Source organism: Salpingoeca rosetta (assembly GCF_000188695.1).
Source record: "Salpingoeca rosetta unplaced genomic scaffold supercont1.14, whole genome shotgun sequence".
NCBI classification, from domain to species: Eukaryota; class Choanoflagellata; order Craspedida; family Salpingoecidae; genus Salpingoeca; species Salpingoeca rosetta.
In genome coordinates, this window is record NW_004754920.1 from 625820 (window position 1) to 642248 (window position 16429).

The 16429-nt window shown below is 56.0% G+C and overlaps 4 protein-coding genes across 4 annotated transcripts in view; 1 reads left to right on the forward strand and 3 right to left on the reverse strand.

Annotated features, from left to right (window-relative positions):
• The window catches only part of PTSG_06242 (uncharacterized protein), a 9303-nt gene extending 1396 nt beyond the window's left edge, over nt 1–7907 (forward strand). Inside the window, exons 4-17 of the mRNA XM_004993075.1 lie at nt 285–515; nt 699–1137; nt 1482–3238; nt 3507–3643; nt 3837–4835; nt 5147–5234; nt 5393–5480; nt 5700–5769; nt 5974–6063; nt 6282–6347; nt 6492–6572; nt 6789–6853; nt 7164–7342; nt 7575–7907. Coding sequence (XP_004993132.1) covers nt 285–515; nt 699–1137; nt 1482–3238; nt 3507–3643; nt 3837–4835; nt 5147–5234; nt 5393–5480; nt 5700–5769; nt 5974–6063; nt 6282–6347; nt 6492–6572; nt 6789–6853; nt 7164–7342; nt 7575–7684 — 4400 coding nt within the window. The 3' untranslated portion in view covers nt 7685–7907. The remainder of the gene's footprint in view (nt 1–284; nt 516–698; nt 1138–1481; nt 3239–3506; nt 3644–3836; nt 4836–5146; nt 5235–5392; nt 5481–5699; nt 5770–5973; nt 6064–6281; nt 6348–6491; nt 6573–6788; nt 6854–7163; nt 7343–7574) is intronic.
• Nucleotides 7807–12296, reverse strand: PTSG_06243 (uncharacterized protein). The gene is made up of 8 exons (XM_004993076.1): nt 12111–12296; nt 11707–11866; nt 10792–11404; nt 9830–10436; nt 9378–9412; nt 9076–9217; nt 8750–8879; nt 7807–8485 (listed from the first exon to the last, which is right to left on the reverse strand). Exons 1-8 carry the CDS (start codon nt 12192–12194, stop codon nt 8070–8072), a joined length of 2187 nt encoding a protein of 728 aa, XP_004993133.1. The 5' UTR covers nt 12195–12296; the 3' UTR covers nt 7807–8069.
• A 219-nt stretch (nt 12297–12515) lies between these two features.
• On the reverse strand, nt 12516–13115 carry PTSG_12417 (uncharacterized protein). The gene has a single exon (XM_004993077.1). It carries the CDS (start codon nt 13026–13028, stop codon nt 12627–12629), a length of 402 nt encoding a protein of 133 aa, XP_004993134.1. The 5' UTR covers nt 13029–13115; the 3' UTR covers nt 12516–12626.
• PTSG_12418 (uncharacterized protein) lies at nt 13058–15939 on the reverse strand. The gene is made up of 2 exons (XM_004993078.1): nt 15901–15939; nt 13058–15591 (listed from the first exon to the last, which is right to left on the reverse strand). Exon 2 carries the CDS (start codon nt 15239–15241, stop codon nt 13277–13279), a length of 1965 nt encoding a protein of 654 aa, XP_004993135.1. The 5' UTR covers nt 15242–15591; nt 15901–15939; the 3' UTR covers nt 13058–13276.
• Between the last annotated feature and the right edge of the window lie 490 nt (nt 15940–16429).

Sequence of the window (16429 nt, forward strand, 5' to 3'; positions counted from 1 at the left end):
ATGTATGTGTGTGTATGTGTGTGTGCATGTGTGTACACCTGTGTGTATACCTGGGTGTGTGTGCACCTACCAGTCTTCAATTGCCTTCTGTACGTCACATCACACAGAACCGCACACACGTTCACAACGAAGCATCTCACGTGTCATTGTCCTTCCATCCCAACCCACTTGAACCCGCTTCAGCTCACGGTATTCCACTGCAACATCCCGCCCCCTCTCTTCTCCCCAACACACACACACATACACACACACACACACGCACACAATTTCCTCTTCTGCTACAGGGAAGCGGCGGGGAAAGACGTCCAAGACGACAACACCCTCCACGTCTCGCCCGGACTCTCGGCTCGACACCACGTCACAACCAACAGCGCCCTCAACCAGAGCCACCACGGCCACGGCAACAGCTGTGTCATCACCATCAGACAGGCGCGTGGTGACGCGTGTTGAGACGCGGTCCGTCATACGTCACCCTCGCCGCCCACGAGGGGGCCGGACAACGCGCCCGAGCACAGGTATAGCACAGCATTGCTCGCTCTCACGATCGTCCACCTGGTTGCCAACTTCATCTGCATGCGTCCCGTCTCACACGCGTGCGTGAATTGCCGCTCATCGCCGTGGAATGACATCACATCACCATGCTCATACCTCCCCCCTCCTGCACTCCGCGTTCACGCCCTTTTCCTTGCCGGACTCAGACGCACGTGCATCTGCTTCATCAGCCTCACGCTCGACGGCTGATCCACGCCGAGGACAAACCGTGGACGCACTGGCAGTGACAGCACACCAGTCCACACCTCAAGATGTTGCGACGCAGCAATCGTCGTCATCCTCATCATCGTCATCGACCTTGTGCCAGAAGCGCACACGCACAACCGGCCGTGGCACCAGGTCCGCCACTGGTGCCTCCCACTCATCCACAGCACGGCGTGTTCGCACAGCTGCCACGTCCTCCACCCCTGCAGGAACAGCAGGAGCAGCAGGAGCGGGGACACGTGGTGGCGGTGGCGGTGGTGGGCGCTCGGGTGGCGGGAATCGGTTCCGTGCGTCCGACGCTGTGCTGCGCGTGTTGGCTGCTCATGTCATTGGCGACTTTATCGCCTTCCATCGGACGCGCAAACGCTTCCTCGACCAAAGGTGTGTGTATGTGTGTGTGTCTTTGTGTGTGTGTGTGTGTGTGTCTGCGTTTGTGTGTATGTGTGTGTGTGTCTTTGTGTCTGTGTGTGTGGGTGTGTGTGTCTCTCTCTCTGTCTCTTTCTCTCTCTGTCTCTCTCTCTGTCTCTGTCTCTGTCTCTGTCTCTCTCTCTGTCTCTGTCTCTCTCTGTCTCTCTCTGTCTCTGTCTCTCTCTCTCCTTCTCTCTCCTTCTCTCTCCTTCCCTCTGCCTCTATGTCTCTCCCTCGCCACACACACACACTCTCTCTCCTACCCATGGCAAGCTTCTCACCCATCATCGTGACCCTTCGCTTCATATCCATGACAGGGCTGCTGTCCTGCTGATACAGCGAAACCTCCGCCGCGTGCATGCGTACAGGAAAGCCGTTCAGGTCGTGACACACGTGCGACAGTGCAAGGTCATCACAACCCGCATCCACCAGGACATTTTGGGACGTGCCCGCTCACAGGTGCTTGCATCTTCTTCCCACAGCAGCAGTAGTGGCAGTGGTGGTGGCCATCTTGATGACAAGGACGGCATGGCCTCTGCACTGCTGTGCCGCGTGGTGATGCAAGCGTGCCGCTTTCCCGGCGGTGACCGTGGCGCTGACACTGCCGGCGTTGCCGTACCCATCATGGACCAGGAACAATTGAGGCAGGTCATGCTCATCCCGCTCTGGCGTGTGGAACAGCAGGTGCTCAGTGGCCGCCAGCAAAGCAGTTCCAACACCACCACCACCACCACCACCACCACCACCACAACAACAACAACAACACCAACGACGACGGAGATGCAACCCGATGACGGCAACGCGCAGTCGACGGTCACAGACAAACCATCTTCCCCTCCCTCTTCCCCCTCGTCACCATCGCCACCGCCGCTGACTGTTGAGGGAGCGCTGCGTGCGCGTGTACTGGCGCTGCGGGGACAGAACAAGACACACATTTCCTTGATGGAGGTGTTGGCGTTGGCCCTGCCACACGCTGCTCTGCGCTTCTGCGCTGTTCTCAATGCATGCATGCGCAGAAAGACAAGCGAGGAAACAGACGCCTTTGGCTACACGCCAGCAGATTTCAGCATTGCCGTTGCTGCTCAAGCAGTCGATGCAGTCGATGCAGTCGATGCTGATGATTGTCGTGGCGCCAACAGTGACGATAACAGTGGTGACAGCAAGGATGGGATGTATAGACGCTCCGGTGGCGAAGCGAAGGGGGCGCAACAACAGCGCACAGATGACGCAACGTCTGCTGCATCTGCCGCTACAGTAACGACAACAGCAGCAGTTAATCGCAAGAGCGAGGCTGACGAGCATGCGTGGAGAACCGCCATTCTCAGCATTCTGTGGGCATGCCGCGCCCAAGTTGACACGACATGTGCATTCCCTTCCTGGGTCCTGAGGGCAACGGCGAAGCAGCTCATGCGCGAACGTCAACAACAACAGCAGGCCGCCACGCCACTGTCCACAACAGCGTCCGCAACAACACCCACAGCAGCCGAACCACCGCTAGCAGCAACAACAGTACCAGCAGCAACAGCAGCAACAGCGGTGCAGCAATTGCCGCTGGGCCGGCGCATGGTACACGTGTGGGCAGATTTGGTGACGTCAGCAGTGGACATTGGATCCACGCACCGGTTGGTGGGCAAACGCATTGTGGTCTATGCATGGGACACGACAGCTGAGGACAGCGTGCAGGCTCACATGCGCTCGCTGCATGTGGACGATGCGCTGCTACTGGTGGATGCCGTCATGGCCCGTGCGTTGAGCACGGACAACAGCACGGCGAGGAAGGATCTGTTGTGGTTCGCGGCGCTGATCATGTGCGATGGCGTTCTCGCCGCTCGCAGGATCCAACCACACGTGGACATGGCAGCAGGACCAACTGCAACACCGTCAACGTCAGGGCCACGCGCTGCTGTCATGAGCGAGGGCGCGGTGGCGCGGGTGCTCGCGACCTTGAAGACGATGCTTGACGCCATTGGCCCCATCATGGTCGGTCATCGACTGGAGGAGAGCGTGATGCAGCTTGTCATCAAAGCACTGCGCTCCCCGCACGCAACCACGCTCGTTAGCGCATTTCCAGATGGTTCGTATGTGTATGTGTGTGTATATGTGTGTATGTGTGCGTTTGTATGTGCGCGTGTGCGTGTGTGAGCGAATGAGATGTTCGTGAAGAACTTGGTGCTTGTCGCATGTTGCTACTTTGCTGATGCATTGATGCATGTATGCTCTCCTGTGAACATGCACATACACACACTTGCACACACGCTCACACATGCACACACGCTCACACATGCACACCACCGTTACACATGCACATCGATTGACTTTATTCCCTTTGTTGTGCGCTGCAGATGCGTTGACGCGTATGGTAAATGGGCTCAATGTGCTGAACCGCCTCGTTCGCGACACGCAACCAACTGCCATTCGTGCGTATTACAGCTCCATCAAAACCCGCCTTCACCAGGCCGTCGACCACAACGACTTTGCGGTGCGTGCCTGCAAGCAACTCGTAGGAGTACATGCGCGTGCGTATACACTTAATGTGCGTGCGTGTACCTGCGCGTGAAGCTTCTCCCAGGTATTTAGTATTGTGGGCAAACAAACATCTCATTCACAATCTTTCCGCTACACACTCTCTCATGCATTCACACACACATGCACACACATACACATATGCGCAGCGGGTGAGTGCGCTGGCGGAGAAGAACAAGATCCAGGTGACGGAGCTTGCTGCCGGATTCATGACGCTGAACAGGGGGAGGAGAGCCCCTCAGGACATGTACGAGTGCGTGAAGATTTTGCTGGAACACAACGCCACCATCTCCTTCGACGTCGTGGTGGCTGTGATGCAGCTGTCCCTCGACGTTCACGGCGCGTTTAATCGCGACTGTCCGCTTCTCCACAAGGCGCTGGAGCAGCAGGCCAAGTACGACGGCAAGGGCGGGTCTGCCGACTCGCTCTCCATCGCTGTTTGGATTCTAAACGCGTTTGTTGAGCACGAGATTGCGAAACGCCCCAGCAGCAGCGCAAACGGACACGGCAATAACAGCGATCATGATGGAGACATTGCAAGCGGCACAGATGTGCGAATGCCTGGAAATGAGAAGAATCAGACGCAAGAAGGCGAGACAGCATCTGCCACGCGCGGTCAGCACATCAATGACAACAATGATGATCGTGATGATCCTGATGACGACGATGACGAGCAAGTGTTGGTTGTGAACTTGGATGACTTACTGTTGCAGCACAACCTTCGCGAGCAGCAGCAGCAGCAGCAGCAGCAGCCCAAGGAGCACTCAGCGAGGCAGGCCAGTGTTGCATCCACAACCCACAACAGCAGCAACACCAGCCCATCCAGCCAAAACGATGCCAGCGACAGTGCTGGCAGTAGTGGTGACGGGATGGCGCTGAAAAGACGTGTGTTCCAGCGCCTGGTCGACACGTGTGACGATCCGCTGTTTACCAAAGCATACGGGCGCGTGTGCACGCACATATTTTCGTGCGTGGCCTGGCAGGTGGACGAGGCGTCCAGGTCGACGCATTTTGAGGGGCGTTACCCGATTTTGCGGTCGGGAAGTCTTAGGCTTGACACGCGCACGTGCGAGTGCCTCTTCACGGTCCTTGACCTTTGTGATCTCAACGACCTGGCTCTCCAAGTTGCGCTTCAGGCACTCCCAGCGGTGTGTGTGTGTGTGTGTGTGTGTGTGTGTGAATATGAATATGTGCGTATGTGTACGAATATGTGTATGTGTGCGAATATGTGTGCGCGAATATGTATATATGTGTGTGTGTGCGAATATGTGTGTGCGCGAATAAGTGTATGTGTATGTGTGTGAATATATGTGTGTGTATGTGTGGGTGTGTGCGTGTGTTGGTTCTTGTATGAAGTGTATGTGTAAGTGGCATGAGCTCGTCATCCATATACTGGTGCGAGTGGCATACGTTCAGCGTACTCACACGTTGGCATCTGCATCGCCCCCCAATGCCTCAGGTTGCTGCGGTCAAGACTGCGGCGGCACAAAACGCTGCGTTAGTGACCATCTCTGCCCACATCAACACACTCCTTCGCAGATACCCAGGTGTGCGTGCATGCCTGCGAACATGTGTGAGCTCAAGTATGATCCGCTGTGCATGCTGGCGTGCCGTGCACGTGTTTCATCGCATGCAGACGACACAACCTCATGTTAGCACATTGCTGTGCACGCGTGTTTGTGTGCCTGTGTTTTGGGCTGTCCAGAGCACATCTCTGAGGCGGCTGCAGCGGTTTCCTCAACCATCTCCAACACACTGTCTATCCGACCGGGCCGAAGCAGATCAATTCGTCCGTAAGTTGACGTGTATGCATGCAGTGGGAAGGAGGGAGTGACATGGTTTGCGTGCAATTTCAACGGTGAAGGAGCAATCACACATTCACGCAAGCCACGAGCGCAACAAATCAGCCCGCAGTCGCATTCATGTTGTCACACAGTGCGGTTACGGTTACATGCTCGTTCGTTTGCCGCCATGTGTCTCACGCTCATCTCGTGTGGTGTGGTGTGATGCAGGCATGCCAACTTCCGCTTCTGCTGTGATCTTGTGCGCACCATACCCGCAACCAAGTTGCACGTCAAAGAGGTGTTTGCCTGTGCACGCGTATGCGTGTGTATGCGTGTATTCGTGTATTCGTGTATGCGTGTATGCATGTGCATGTGTATGTGCGTGTGCGTGTGTGCACGTCCATGCGTGCATATGGCACGCTGGTGTGCGCATACGCGTGCCTGCAAATGTGCACCTTTGCCTTGCTTCGTGCTTGCCTCATACGCATATCACACGTTGCAGCTTTTGGAGTGCACCAGATTGCCCTTGAAAGTGCAAGAAGTGATCAGCAACACAGCTTTGCCAGGAGACGTTCGCGATGCCGCGTGCAAGGTGAGGGGCTTGTGCGTCAGCAATTCTGTGGACGACGTTTCACGCCCCAAAGTACAACACATACGCACATAAATTAATCTCTGCAACGTTCTCACAGCAACAACATGTTGTTGCATGCATGTATGTGTGTGCATGCTTATGTTCATGTGTGTGTGTTCATGTGCGTGCATGTGTATGTTCATGTGTGTGTGTGTGTATGTTCATATGTGTGTGTATAGTTCCTTGATCTCCTCTTTCCAGATTTGCTCATCTGCAAGATTTGCCTGGACAAGATGGATGAGCCGGTAAGATGCTTGCAGGCAACCATTGTGACACGTGTTCCGCACATATCAGCGTGCTGTTTTCGCGTCCCCTGACTGAGTCCGTTTCCTCTTCTCCCAGTTTACCACGCTGTGTGCTGTGTTTGCTGTTTGCTGGTTGTGTCTCAGGTGAAGTTATGCAGGCAGTCTGGCGGTGAGCACTACCACAAGTTGGAATGCGTTCACCGCTTCTGCAAGGCCTGCGTCCAGGTAAGCACTCTGTGTGTGTGAGTGTGCGTGTGTGTTTCAATGTCTGCAAAGGTTCATTTGCGTGTGCGCACAAGTACACGTGTGATATGCCTGCACATGAGTTTGTGCCATCTGTGCTTGGCTGGGAGCTTGCAAAGCTGTGCATAGCACACGTTCACCGCGTGTGCCACCGCTGGCTGTTTTGCCGCTGCTTCTTGCCTTTGTCCACGTGTGCAGAGCTGGCTTCGTATTGGCATTCGAGATATGCAGACTGTGTTTGCTTGTCCCGTTCCAAAGTGCAGGTAGGCTGTGAAAGAAGAGGGATGTGCAGTTTTGCTCGCGGTTTGCGTCTGCATGCATGCAACACCACCCGCCCATCGAGCACGTCTGCCTCGTCTTGCCTTGCCTACAAAGACACGCACACACACACACACACACACACACACACACACACACGCACACACACACACACACGCACACACACGCACGCACGCACACACACACACACACACACACACACACACACACACACACACACACACACGCACACACACGCACACACACGCACACACACGCACACGCACACACATACACGCACACCCATGTGTTCAGGTTCATCCTGTATCCTGATGATGTGAAGCGGTTGGCGGATTCGGACGCTTATTCCAAGTACCAACACTTGATGTCACGCAGCTATGACAAGAAACTCCACCAGATGAAGAGGGACGGCCTGGTTGGGTTCGCAGAGACGCACTGCTGTGTTTGCCCGCGCTGTCACGTCATCATCGAACGTGAGCATATGTTGTGATCTTGTGACGTGATGTGTTGCGTCTGCAGTGTTGTATGATGTGTGTATCGTTGTAATGTGTCGTGCAACGGTTTGTACATGTGTGTTGCTTGTATGTCGAGTGCAATTGAGCGTTTGTTGCTGTGTTGTTCAAGTACCACTCTCTCACGAGTTACCACCCCGCAACACACACACACACACACACACACACACACACACACACGCATCCACATCAGGAGCTGCTGGCTGCGATTCCATGCGATGCATTTGCGGAAATGTTTTCAACTTCAGCGCAACGCGCATTCGCAAGGGCCACGTGCCAGCCCCCGTTCGTGTTCCCATCTAAAGTTCTCAAGCGTGTTGTCACAGAATTGTTGTGTGTTACACGTTTTCGTTGGGGGAACATTGGTGGCGACTGCTTGTTTCATTACTGCTTCTTTGTTCAGCATTTGTCTCAGTGACATGGATGAGTGAATGTCTGTGCGTGTGTGTGCTTTATTATGTTGGCATAACTGGGCATTGAGAAGTATGCAATGAAGCCATAACAAGAGGAAATTAACGTGGATCCCTGATGAACGAGGGCTGATGAATGGCGAGTTGCAGCAGGTGCACACATACACACACGAAAATACACACACACACGCACGCACACACAGATCACCACAGATCAACACAGATCACCACAGCTCAACACAGATAACCACACATACACACATATACGCACGCATGCGTCACTTGTCGTGCAAGGAGAGGGCGAGCACACGCTCGAGTTCATCTTGCTCCTGCTGCTCTCGCTCCTGCCGGGACTGCCCAGCCGTTGCCGATTGCGTCTCCAACATTGAGCGTTCCAACGCAAGACGCAGCATTGCATCCTCGTCCCCAGACACCGCGCTCACGTCCGGTGGCCGCTGCTGTTGCTGGTGGTGGTCTGTGTCAACATCACCTTCATCACCAGCATGCTGTTGTTGTTGCTGTTGTTGTTGTTCCATCATGAGCGAAGCGCGAATGGCGGCGGCCAGGTCTGGATCGTGCACCTCTGCATCTGTGACGATATCGCTGGCGGCCGTCTCACCATCGCCAACGTGCTGCTGTGACGATGATGTGGCGAGACTCTCCGCAATGGCGCGCTGCAGATCCGCCTCATACACTGATTGGTGGTGGCGCGATTGGTGATGGGGGTATCATGTGAGCAGACGGTGGTGAGAGGTGAAGCTGGAACAGTGGGTGATAAGTACGCTTCCACTGGACAAAGGCAGAGATCACGCACAAGGTGGAGCAGCAACGGTGAAGAGCAGCACATACAAATCACACAAACACACACACACACATACGCACGCACACGTACACACACACACACACGCATGTACACACACACACACGCACACACACGTCCACACGCATGCACACCCACCGTAGTCGTTGGTTGCGTCGACACCACCATGAAGGCCCTGTTGGAGTGCACGTGCGAGTGCGGCTTCCTCGCTGCTGCCGCCAACATCGCCCTCAGAGAGCACGCGATAGCCGGCGGGAACTGCAAACAACTGCTCATTCCCACGCAATTGCATGCACAGTGTGTAAATGCAAACGTGTCGCTGCTTTCGCCTGCAGCCCACAAGCACGACAAGCGCACACGAAAAACAAAAACAAGCTACACACACACACACACACTCACATACACACACACACACACACACACACACATACTCGCTCGCTCGCAGGATCCACTTGTGAGCCCACCTCTTCGTCTGGCGGTTGGGAAGAAAAGTGTTCAAACGTTGCGCGGCCCGTGAGGACGCGATAGAGCGGCAGTTCAATCTGGACCGGAAATCCACCGGGCAGGCGGAGCGAAATGAAGTCACGCAGCTTGGCAATGTGGTGGCTGAGACATTGTATGTGTACGTGTGTATATGAGCAAAGTGAGGTTGCGTATGTGTATGAATGACAGAGGAAGGAATAGCGCTATGTTCGCACACGCCAACGTACAATACGTTCAAGATACACCAGCATCACAATCAATACCCGTGCACACATGCACGCACTTGGTTGGCGCGAGTAGCTCAAACACAGGCAGGATCTGCAACAAACAAGAAACACGAGGGCGCAACGAAATCAATCAGTGATCACGTCACGCAATGACGCCTGGCATCCATTACACACACACACACACACACACACACACACACACACACACACACACACGCACGCACACACACACACACACACACACACGCACGCACGCACACACACACGTACGCACACACACACGTACGCACACACACACACACACACACACACACACACACACACACACGCACGCACGCACACACACACACGTACGCACACACACACACACACACACACACGTACGTACGTACACACACGCACACACACACGCACGCACGCACACACGCACGTACGTACGTACGCACAGTCACACAGTCCCAAAAACATGTCGTTGCCCTCCCCTCCCCTTCTGCCTCTCCAAGCGAACCTGTTCCTGGAGGGAGAGCGGGAAACGATCACACATCCACAGCATGGGCTTGAACTTTTGCCGCTGCGTGCGCTGGGCGCGTGTGAGCGACAGCACATCCACGTGCTCCTGGCGATGACAGCATTTGCGAAGACGCTTTGCGGGTGCACCCACGGCGTGGGCAAGTGCACCAAGTTTGTCCTTGTGCAGCGTGCCTGTGTTGTACTCATCAAACGACAACACTTCGTTCCACTTCTTCTTGGTCGCGCCCGCCTTCGTCTTCTTTGCGCTGGATGCTGTTGTCGCACCGTCATCTCTCACAAGCGCCGTCTCTTCGTCGTGGCCGTAATCATCATCGTCATCGTCATCATCGTCATCGTCACCATCCTCATTCTCATCCTCCTCATCATCAGACTGCTTGGATCGACTGACCAGCCACGAGAAGATGCCACCACGCGAGCCACCATCATCACCGTCACTGCCATCGCCCTTGGCACCCGTTGCACCGTCCTGCTCACCATGATCATCATCATCCTCCTCCTCCTCGTCTCCGATGTTCACCAGTCGGCTCATCACTGATGCCTTTGCCTTCTTGCGCGCTGGATGCGATTTCGGCAGATGCTCCACCCTGCTCAAGTGGGTGGCATGTGTATGTGTGTGTGTGCGTGTGCGCATGTGTAAGAGAGAAAGAGAGAGAGAGAGAGAGAGAGAGAGAGAGAGAGAGAGTGTGTGTGTGTGTGTGTGTGTGTGTGTGTGTGTGTGTGTGTGTGTGTGTGTGTGTGTGTGTGTGTGTGTGTGTGTGTGTGTGTGTGTGCATAAATGTGCGTGTGAGGAGCGCAAACACAACAATAGCGAGCAAGATGTGAGTTCCCATGAAATGGCCGCTCTCCCCACAAGTTCCACCTCAATACAGACACACACCCACACACATTTATGCATACACACGCACACACAGACACACACACACACACACACTCACACACCTCTGCTTGGTGATAAACTCAATGCCGCTGGTGCCAAAGACGCTGCATTCGTAGCCGCCAATTGTGTCCACACGGTCGCGTTGGAAGCCCCACACGCCGGCCTTTGCCCTGTGGAACGACACCTGCTCATGGTTCATGACGGTGGTGGTGACGGGGCTGTCGAGGCGAGAGCGCAGCTCCTGGCGAAACCCGGGGCTGTCGGCGCTGGCGGGCGTGTCGGTGGCACCTGCCAAGTCCTGCACCGTCTCGATGAAGCATGTGCGCGTGTCGTGGTCGACGTTGATGATGTCGACATCGACGTTTCGGCCGTCGTCGGAGCGAGGCGTGGCCTTGAGGATGATGGTGCGGTTGCCACGGATCCAGCGCATGTTCTCAAAGCCAAGTAGCGTCATGTCCATGCGCACGCGCATGCCGCGCTTGTGGATATGCACGGTGTCGTCTGGGCAGAGGCCGGAGAGGAACGGGACCCACGAGCTGAAGTTCCACTTGAGGTCGACGGAGAAGTCGGGCGCATCGTCCAAGATAGTCAGCAGCTGCGGCACGCTGTGCTCCGACACGGACTGCAGCCAGTACTGCCGGTTGAGCAGAATCGCAGCCAGCAGGTTGCCGTTGCCTGTTGGGTGTGAGGGGGGGGGGAGGTGCGGGAAAGGTTGTGCATACGGGACGTGGGAGCAAGAGGTGAGGGCAGCTTTGGATGCCCACACCACACACAAGGGTGCGCACGCACACACACACACACACAATCACAGAGAGAGAGAGAGAGAGACAGAGAGACAGAGAGAGAGAGAGAGAGACAGACAGACAGACAGAGACAGACACACGCACACACACACACACACACACACACACACGCACACACACACACACACACACACACACACACACACACACACACACACACACACACACACACACCACATGCCGTTGCGTCGTGCACCGCTGTCCAGCCTTCCTTGTCCTGGGTGGTGACATCAGCGCCTGCTTCCAACAAGTGCTGTGCGCATTCCGTGTGTTGGAGACACACGGCCAAGCGCAAGGGCGTGCGTCCATAGTTGTCTTTTTCCTCCAGATCCAGCTGAGCAGAAGCATGAGAGGGTGGGTGAACATTGAGGGATGATTGTGCATATCTCAGCAACAACAGCTGTAGCGACAACCAGAACAGCTGCATTGAACAACGATTGACATCAGCGACGATAGACACGCACACACACACACATACACACATACACACATACACACATACACACATACACACACACACACACACACACACACACACACACATACACACATACACACACACACACACACGCACACACCTGCTGTGAGGCGAGGGTGTGTGCAAGTCGATCGTGCTGGTTCGCCCACACCAAGCGATGCAACAGCAACGACTTGTCACTCATCTTCGTTGCTTGTTTGAAACAAGTCTGTGGGGAAGTGAGAAATGGCCAAAGTTGTTGATGACTGTGCTTTTGTTCGTCTTCCTTGCTTGCTTGCTTGTCGAGTTCTCGAGTTGTTTGTTCATTCCTTCTTTTTTTTTTTTTTGATGTAAAACTTTAATGGTGTCGCTTGCCCCGGTGGTGGGGTTGCCCGCAAGCGACACGTCGTGGTTGCCAGATCAGTTGGAGAAGGCAGAAAGCATAAGTAGAAGAAAGCACAAGAGCACAAGACGGCAGCAGAGCCCGCGGCACCGTTGCGCGATACGCAAACAAAACGAATTAAATCACACGTGCACACGACCCGAGTCCGCTTCGAAGTGGGGGGAAGCATTCGTATTAATAGGTGGGTCACACGTCGCGACCCTAGGGCCGGCTGGAGGGGTACCCACTATCGAACTAGTGGGTGGGTGCTAACGCCGCTGCCGCCGGCTGCGAGACGGCGCGTCTGCCGCCCGGCCCTTCCCCGTCGACCGTATCGGTGGCGCTGCGGCCGGCCTCCGGGGGTTGGGTCGCGGGTTGGCGGGTCCGACGGCTTCCGCAGTCGGGGCGTCCGCTGTGCCGTGGCTGTAGTTGTGGTTGTTGTTGTAGTTGTGGTTGTTGTTGTTGTTGTTGTTGTTGGTGTGGTTGTTGTTGTTGTTGTTGTTGTTGTTGTTGTTGTTGTTGTTGTGGTTGTTGTTGGCGTGGTTGTTGTTGTTGTTGTGGTGGTGGCGGTGGTGGTGTGGCGGCGGTTGCCTGCCTTTGTCGTCTCTTTCTGCGTCCGTCTCCGCGGCGAGGCGGTCGTGATGTGATGACACACATTGTACTTCCCCTCCTCACACTCCAACACCCACAATACGGAAACAGCGCAGACACAGCGCAGACATAGGGTCACGTAGGCAGTCGATATGACTGATATATGAACAGCGTTTCGGTTAGAAATTATTCTCAAACACACAAGCAAGCATTGTGAACGCCACAGTGGTATGTACTCGCACGCCAACTCTGTCACCCGCTCTCTAGCGCTCTTGTCAACATAACAAGCGCCAATCAATCGGCTGCTTGTGTCATCAGTCTTGGGCAGGGTGGCTGCGGTCCAGCGTCGACTCCTCCTTTCGGCAGCCTCCATCATCGCCATACTGACAATCACCATCACCACCATCACCAGCGCCACACTGACCATGGCAACCAGTGCCACGCACACCATCACCGCTGCCGCTGCCATTAGTGCGCGTGCTGCCCATCACCAACGACACGTCCTCGTGAGTCGATGCCGCGACGACGGCGCCCGCAGCGGGGCCAAGCGACAGGACGGAGTGGGTGGACGCCGACTTGGACAGGAACGCCGTGGAGATGGCGCTGCTGCTGCTGGCTGTGCTGAAGGGGGCGGGCGGCGCATGCTTCAACACGCCAAGAAACAGCCGCTGGGCCGGCACGTGGCACGTGCACTCGCAACCGTCGCCCAGGCACGCCGCGCCAAGTACGCACGTGTGGCACGCCGACTTGGTGCTGCCGCTGCCCTGCCTGATACCATCCGCAGGCAGTGCATGATCGCCATCAAGGCCACCAGCATCGCCACCGCCAACAGGAGCACCATCGCCAACGCAACCACCACAGGTGTCGGTGTCCTCAACCATAAAGGCGCCTCGGAACGAGTGGCGCTGGCGCGTGAGCGTAGACCGCCTGGCCGCGCCACCCTCTGCCACGCAGCTGCGACCTTTGATGCTGCAGCTGCTGCCGGTGGAGTCTTGCCCGTTGTTGGCACCACTGGCTTGGCTGTTGTCGCTGTTGCTGTTGCTGCCATGATCATCGGTGCGGCTGGTGTTGCTGCAAATGGTGTTGCTGTTGCTGATGCTGTCATTGTTGTTGCTGTCAAGAACTTGTACACTCAGGCGACCGGGCTTGTGTGCAGAGCTCCTCTTGCTGCTATTGCTGCTGTTGATACTGCTGTTGGCGTTGCTGCTGCTGGCGTGGCTGAGGTCGACCCAGTCAGTGCCGGCCACTTGGCTGAGGGCAAACGACGACGTGTTGCGGCGCATGCAGTGGTCAGAGCTCAGCCGATGCGCGCTGGCAAACTGCTCACGAAAGTGCACCAGATCGTGCACGGAGCGGCGCCGGCCGTTGTCGCCCAGGCCCTCCTTGCCGACACCACACTCGGAGACAGGCATTGTGGTGTGCCTGCGCGCCGTTGCTTGCGGCGGTGCTGTTTCCTGGATGGTGTCGAAGGTATGCAGGGTCCATGTGTCGCCAGCAAGGTCGAGGGTGGCGTGGGAGCGTCGCAGGGAGGAACGTCCACGACGCCGCGGCGATGACGCCGAGGACGATGATGACGGCGAAGCCGGCGTGGGCGCAGGTGTTGACCCCCGGTGCTGATGGAGAAGCACAATGTCACCGTAGCTGCTGCGGCCACTGCTACTGTTGCTGTTGCTGTTGCTGTTGCTGTTGCTGTTGCTGTTGCTGTTGCTGTTGAGGTCGTTGCTGGTGAGGTTGTTGTTGGTGGGGTTCCTAATGTTCATGAGGGCGCGTTGCTCTCTCGCCAAGGAACCGCGTGCGCGTTGGGGCGTACCAGCAACCGTGGCAGCGGCGGTTGGGTCGGCCATGCCAGCCACGTCTTCTGCCTCTTCGATGCTGTCCTCCTCCTTGATTTGGGTGAGGCTGCTGCCGACTCCACCGTGATTGCTTCTTGCTCCGATGCTGGTGCTGCTGCTGTGGCTGCTCATGGATCGCTTGAGGCGCAGGGACGAGGAGGATGATGAGCGCGAGGAATCCTCAAGGCAAAGAGGGATGCGGGGCGGGGCGGCAATGTCTCTGCACCGAGGCCCGCTGAGCTTTGTGTGCTGCTGCTGAGCGTCTTGCTGCTCCTGTTGCTCCTGAGGTTGGTGCTGTCTCGTTGCTGGGCACACCTGCGCATGGTGCGCGTGTTGTTCGTGTTGGTCGTGCTTCTGTGGACGTTGCAGGTGCTGCTGCTGCTTTGCCTTGGCAGGAGACTGGGTTGTCTTGGTGTTGGACTCAGAAGCGCCCTTGGCAGACAGCATCCTGCTGTTGTTCTTGTGTATGTGTGTGATGGGTGGGGGAGGGGGAAGAAGATGGGACGAGTTTGCCGAGGTCGCTGCGAGCGCCGTGAGACTTCAGCCGCACTGTCAGAACAAAATACGCTCAGTCAGAGCTCGCTGGCTGCTTGCTTGCTGTTTGCTGGAAGCGGGAGCTCCTTTCCTTAAACAAAAGTTTGGGAGAGTTTGAGGGGTGAGGTGGCGGCGGTGTGTATCTGTCCTTATGTGTCTCCTCCGAGCTGCACTGGGAAGCTTGTGGCCACTTGAGGGGTTGTCGACGCGCGTTCAGCGTTCAGGTGTGTTGGAGAGAAAATGACAGCACCAAGCAAGCGAGCCTGCGGGCATGTACAAGTTCAGGAGACAAAGTGTGAAGTGAGGGGTGGCATTGCTTGAGTCAAGTCATGCATCTCGTTCCGTTCGCTTCTTCTTCTCGTCGCGAGAACACCCAAGCAGTTTGAAGATGCCTCGCACCCGACCACTTCCGCTTGGAACGCGCCCATTTTACATACATACAGGCTCACACACACAGAGCTATGAGAGCACAAAAGAGGACGGGCAACATTCCATACTTCCACAGGCGTTCGCGAAACCACGTCAGGTCAAAGCAGCAACAACAGCTTCCCCACTTATTCGGGCAACTTCACCTGTATGGGTGCGATTGACGGGCGTGGATGGCTTGGGTGCGAATGTTGGGGTAGGTTGGTGGTTGGTTGGTGGTTGTGCTTGGTTGGTGCTTGGTTGGTGCTTGGTTGGAGCACAATCCTTACAGCACTTTGCACTGCTTTGCAGTGTTTAGCAGCTGTTGCAGTCATCTGCCACCTGCTGGTCATGCGTTCATGCGTTCATGCGGCACTGCTGCTTGTGCTGCTGCTGCTTGCGCTTCGGCTGACTGGTGGTGTTCACTCACGTAAACACTGTGAGAGCGAAGGTATTGTCACGCCGCTTCGTTGTGCATGTGGATTGAAAAGGAAAGAAGGAAGGCAGTTAGATCATGCGATATGAGGATATGATGGGCCTCTGCGCGCGCGAGTGCGTGGTTGTCCAGCTCTCTTCGTTCGTCAGCCTTCTTCCTCGCAGCGTGGAGGGCTTCCTTCTTCATGCATGCCACTCAGTCGCATATCGAAAGAAGCATGTCGGCATCACTCTGCGGGCGCTTGCCTCGTGTCGCAGCTG

Coding starts and splice junctions, on each gene's coding strand:
- PTSG_06243 (XM_004993076.1), bottom strand. CDS start 12,194: ATGAGTGACAAGTCGTTGCTGTTGCATCGCTTGGTGTGGGCGAACCAG. Junction 11,867..12,110: donor ACACCCTCGCCTCACAGCAG/GTGTGTGCGTGT, acceptor GCTTCTGCTCAG/CTGGATCTGGAGGAAAAAGA. Junction 11,405..11,706: donor GCACGACGCAACGGCATGTG/GTGTGTGTGTGT, acceptor CACACCCAACAG/GCAACGGCAACCTGCTGGCT.
- PTSG_12417 (XM_004993077.1), bottom strand. CDS start 13,028: ATGTGTGTCATCACATCACGACCGCCTCGCCGCGGAGACGGACGCAGA.
- PTSG_12418 (XM_004993078.1), bottom strand. CDS start 15,241: ATGCTGTCTGCCAAGGGCGCTTCTGAGTCCAACACCAAGACAACCCAG.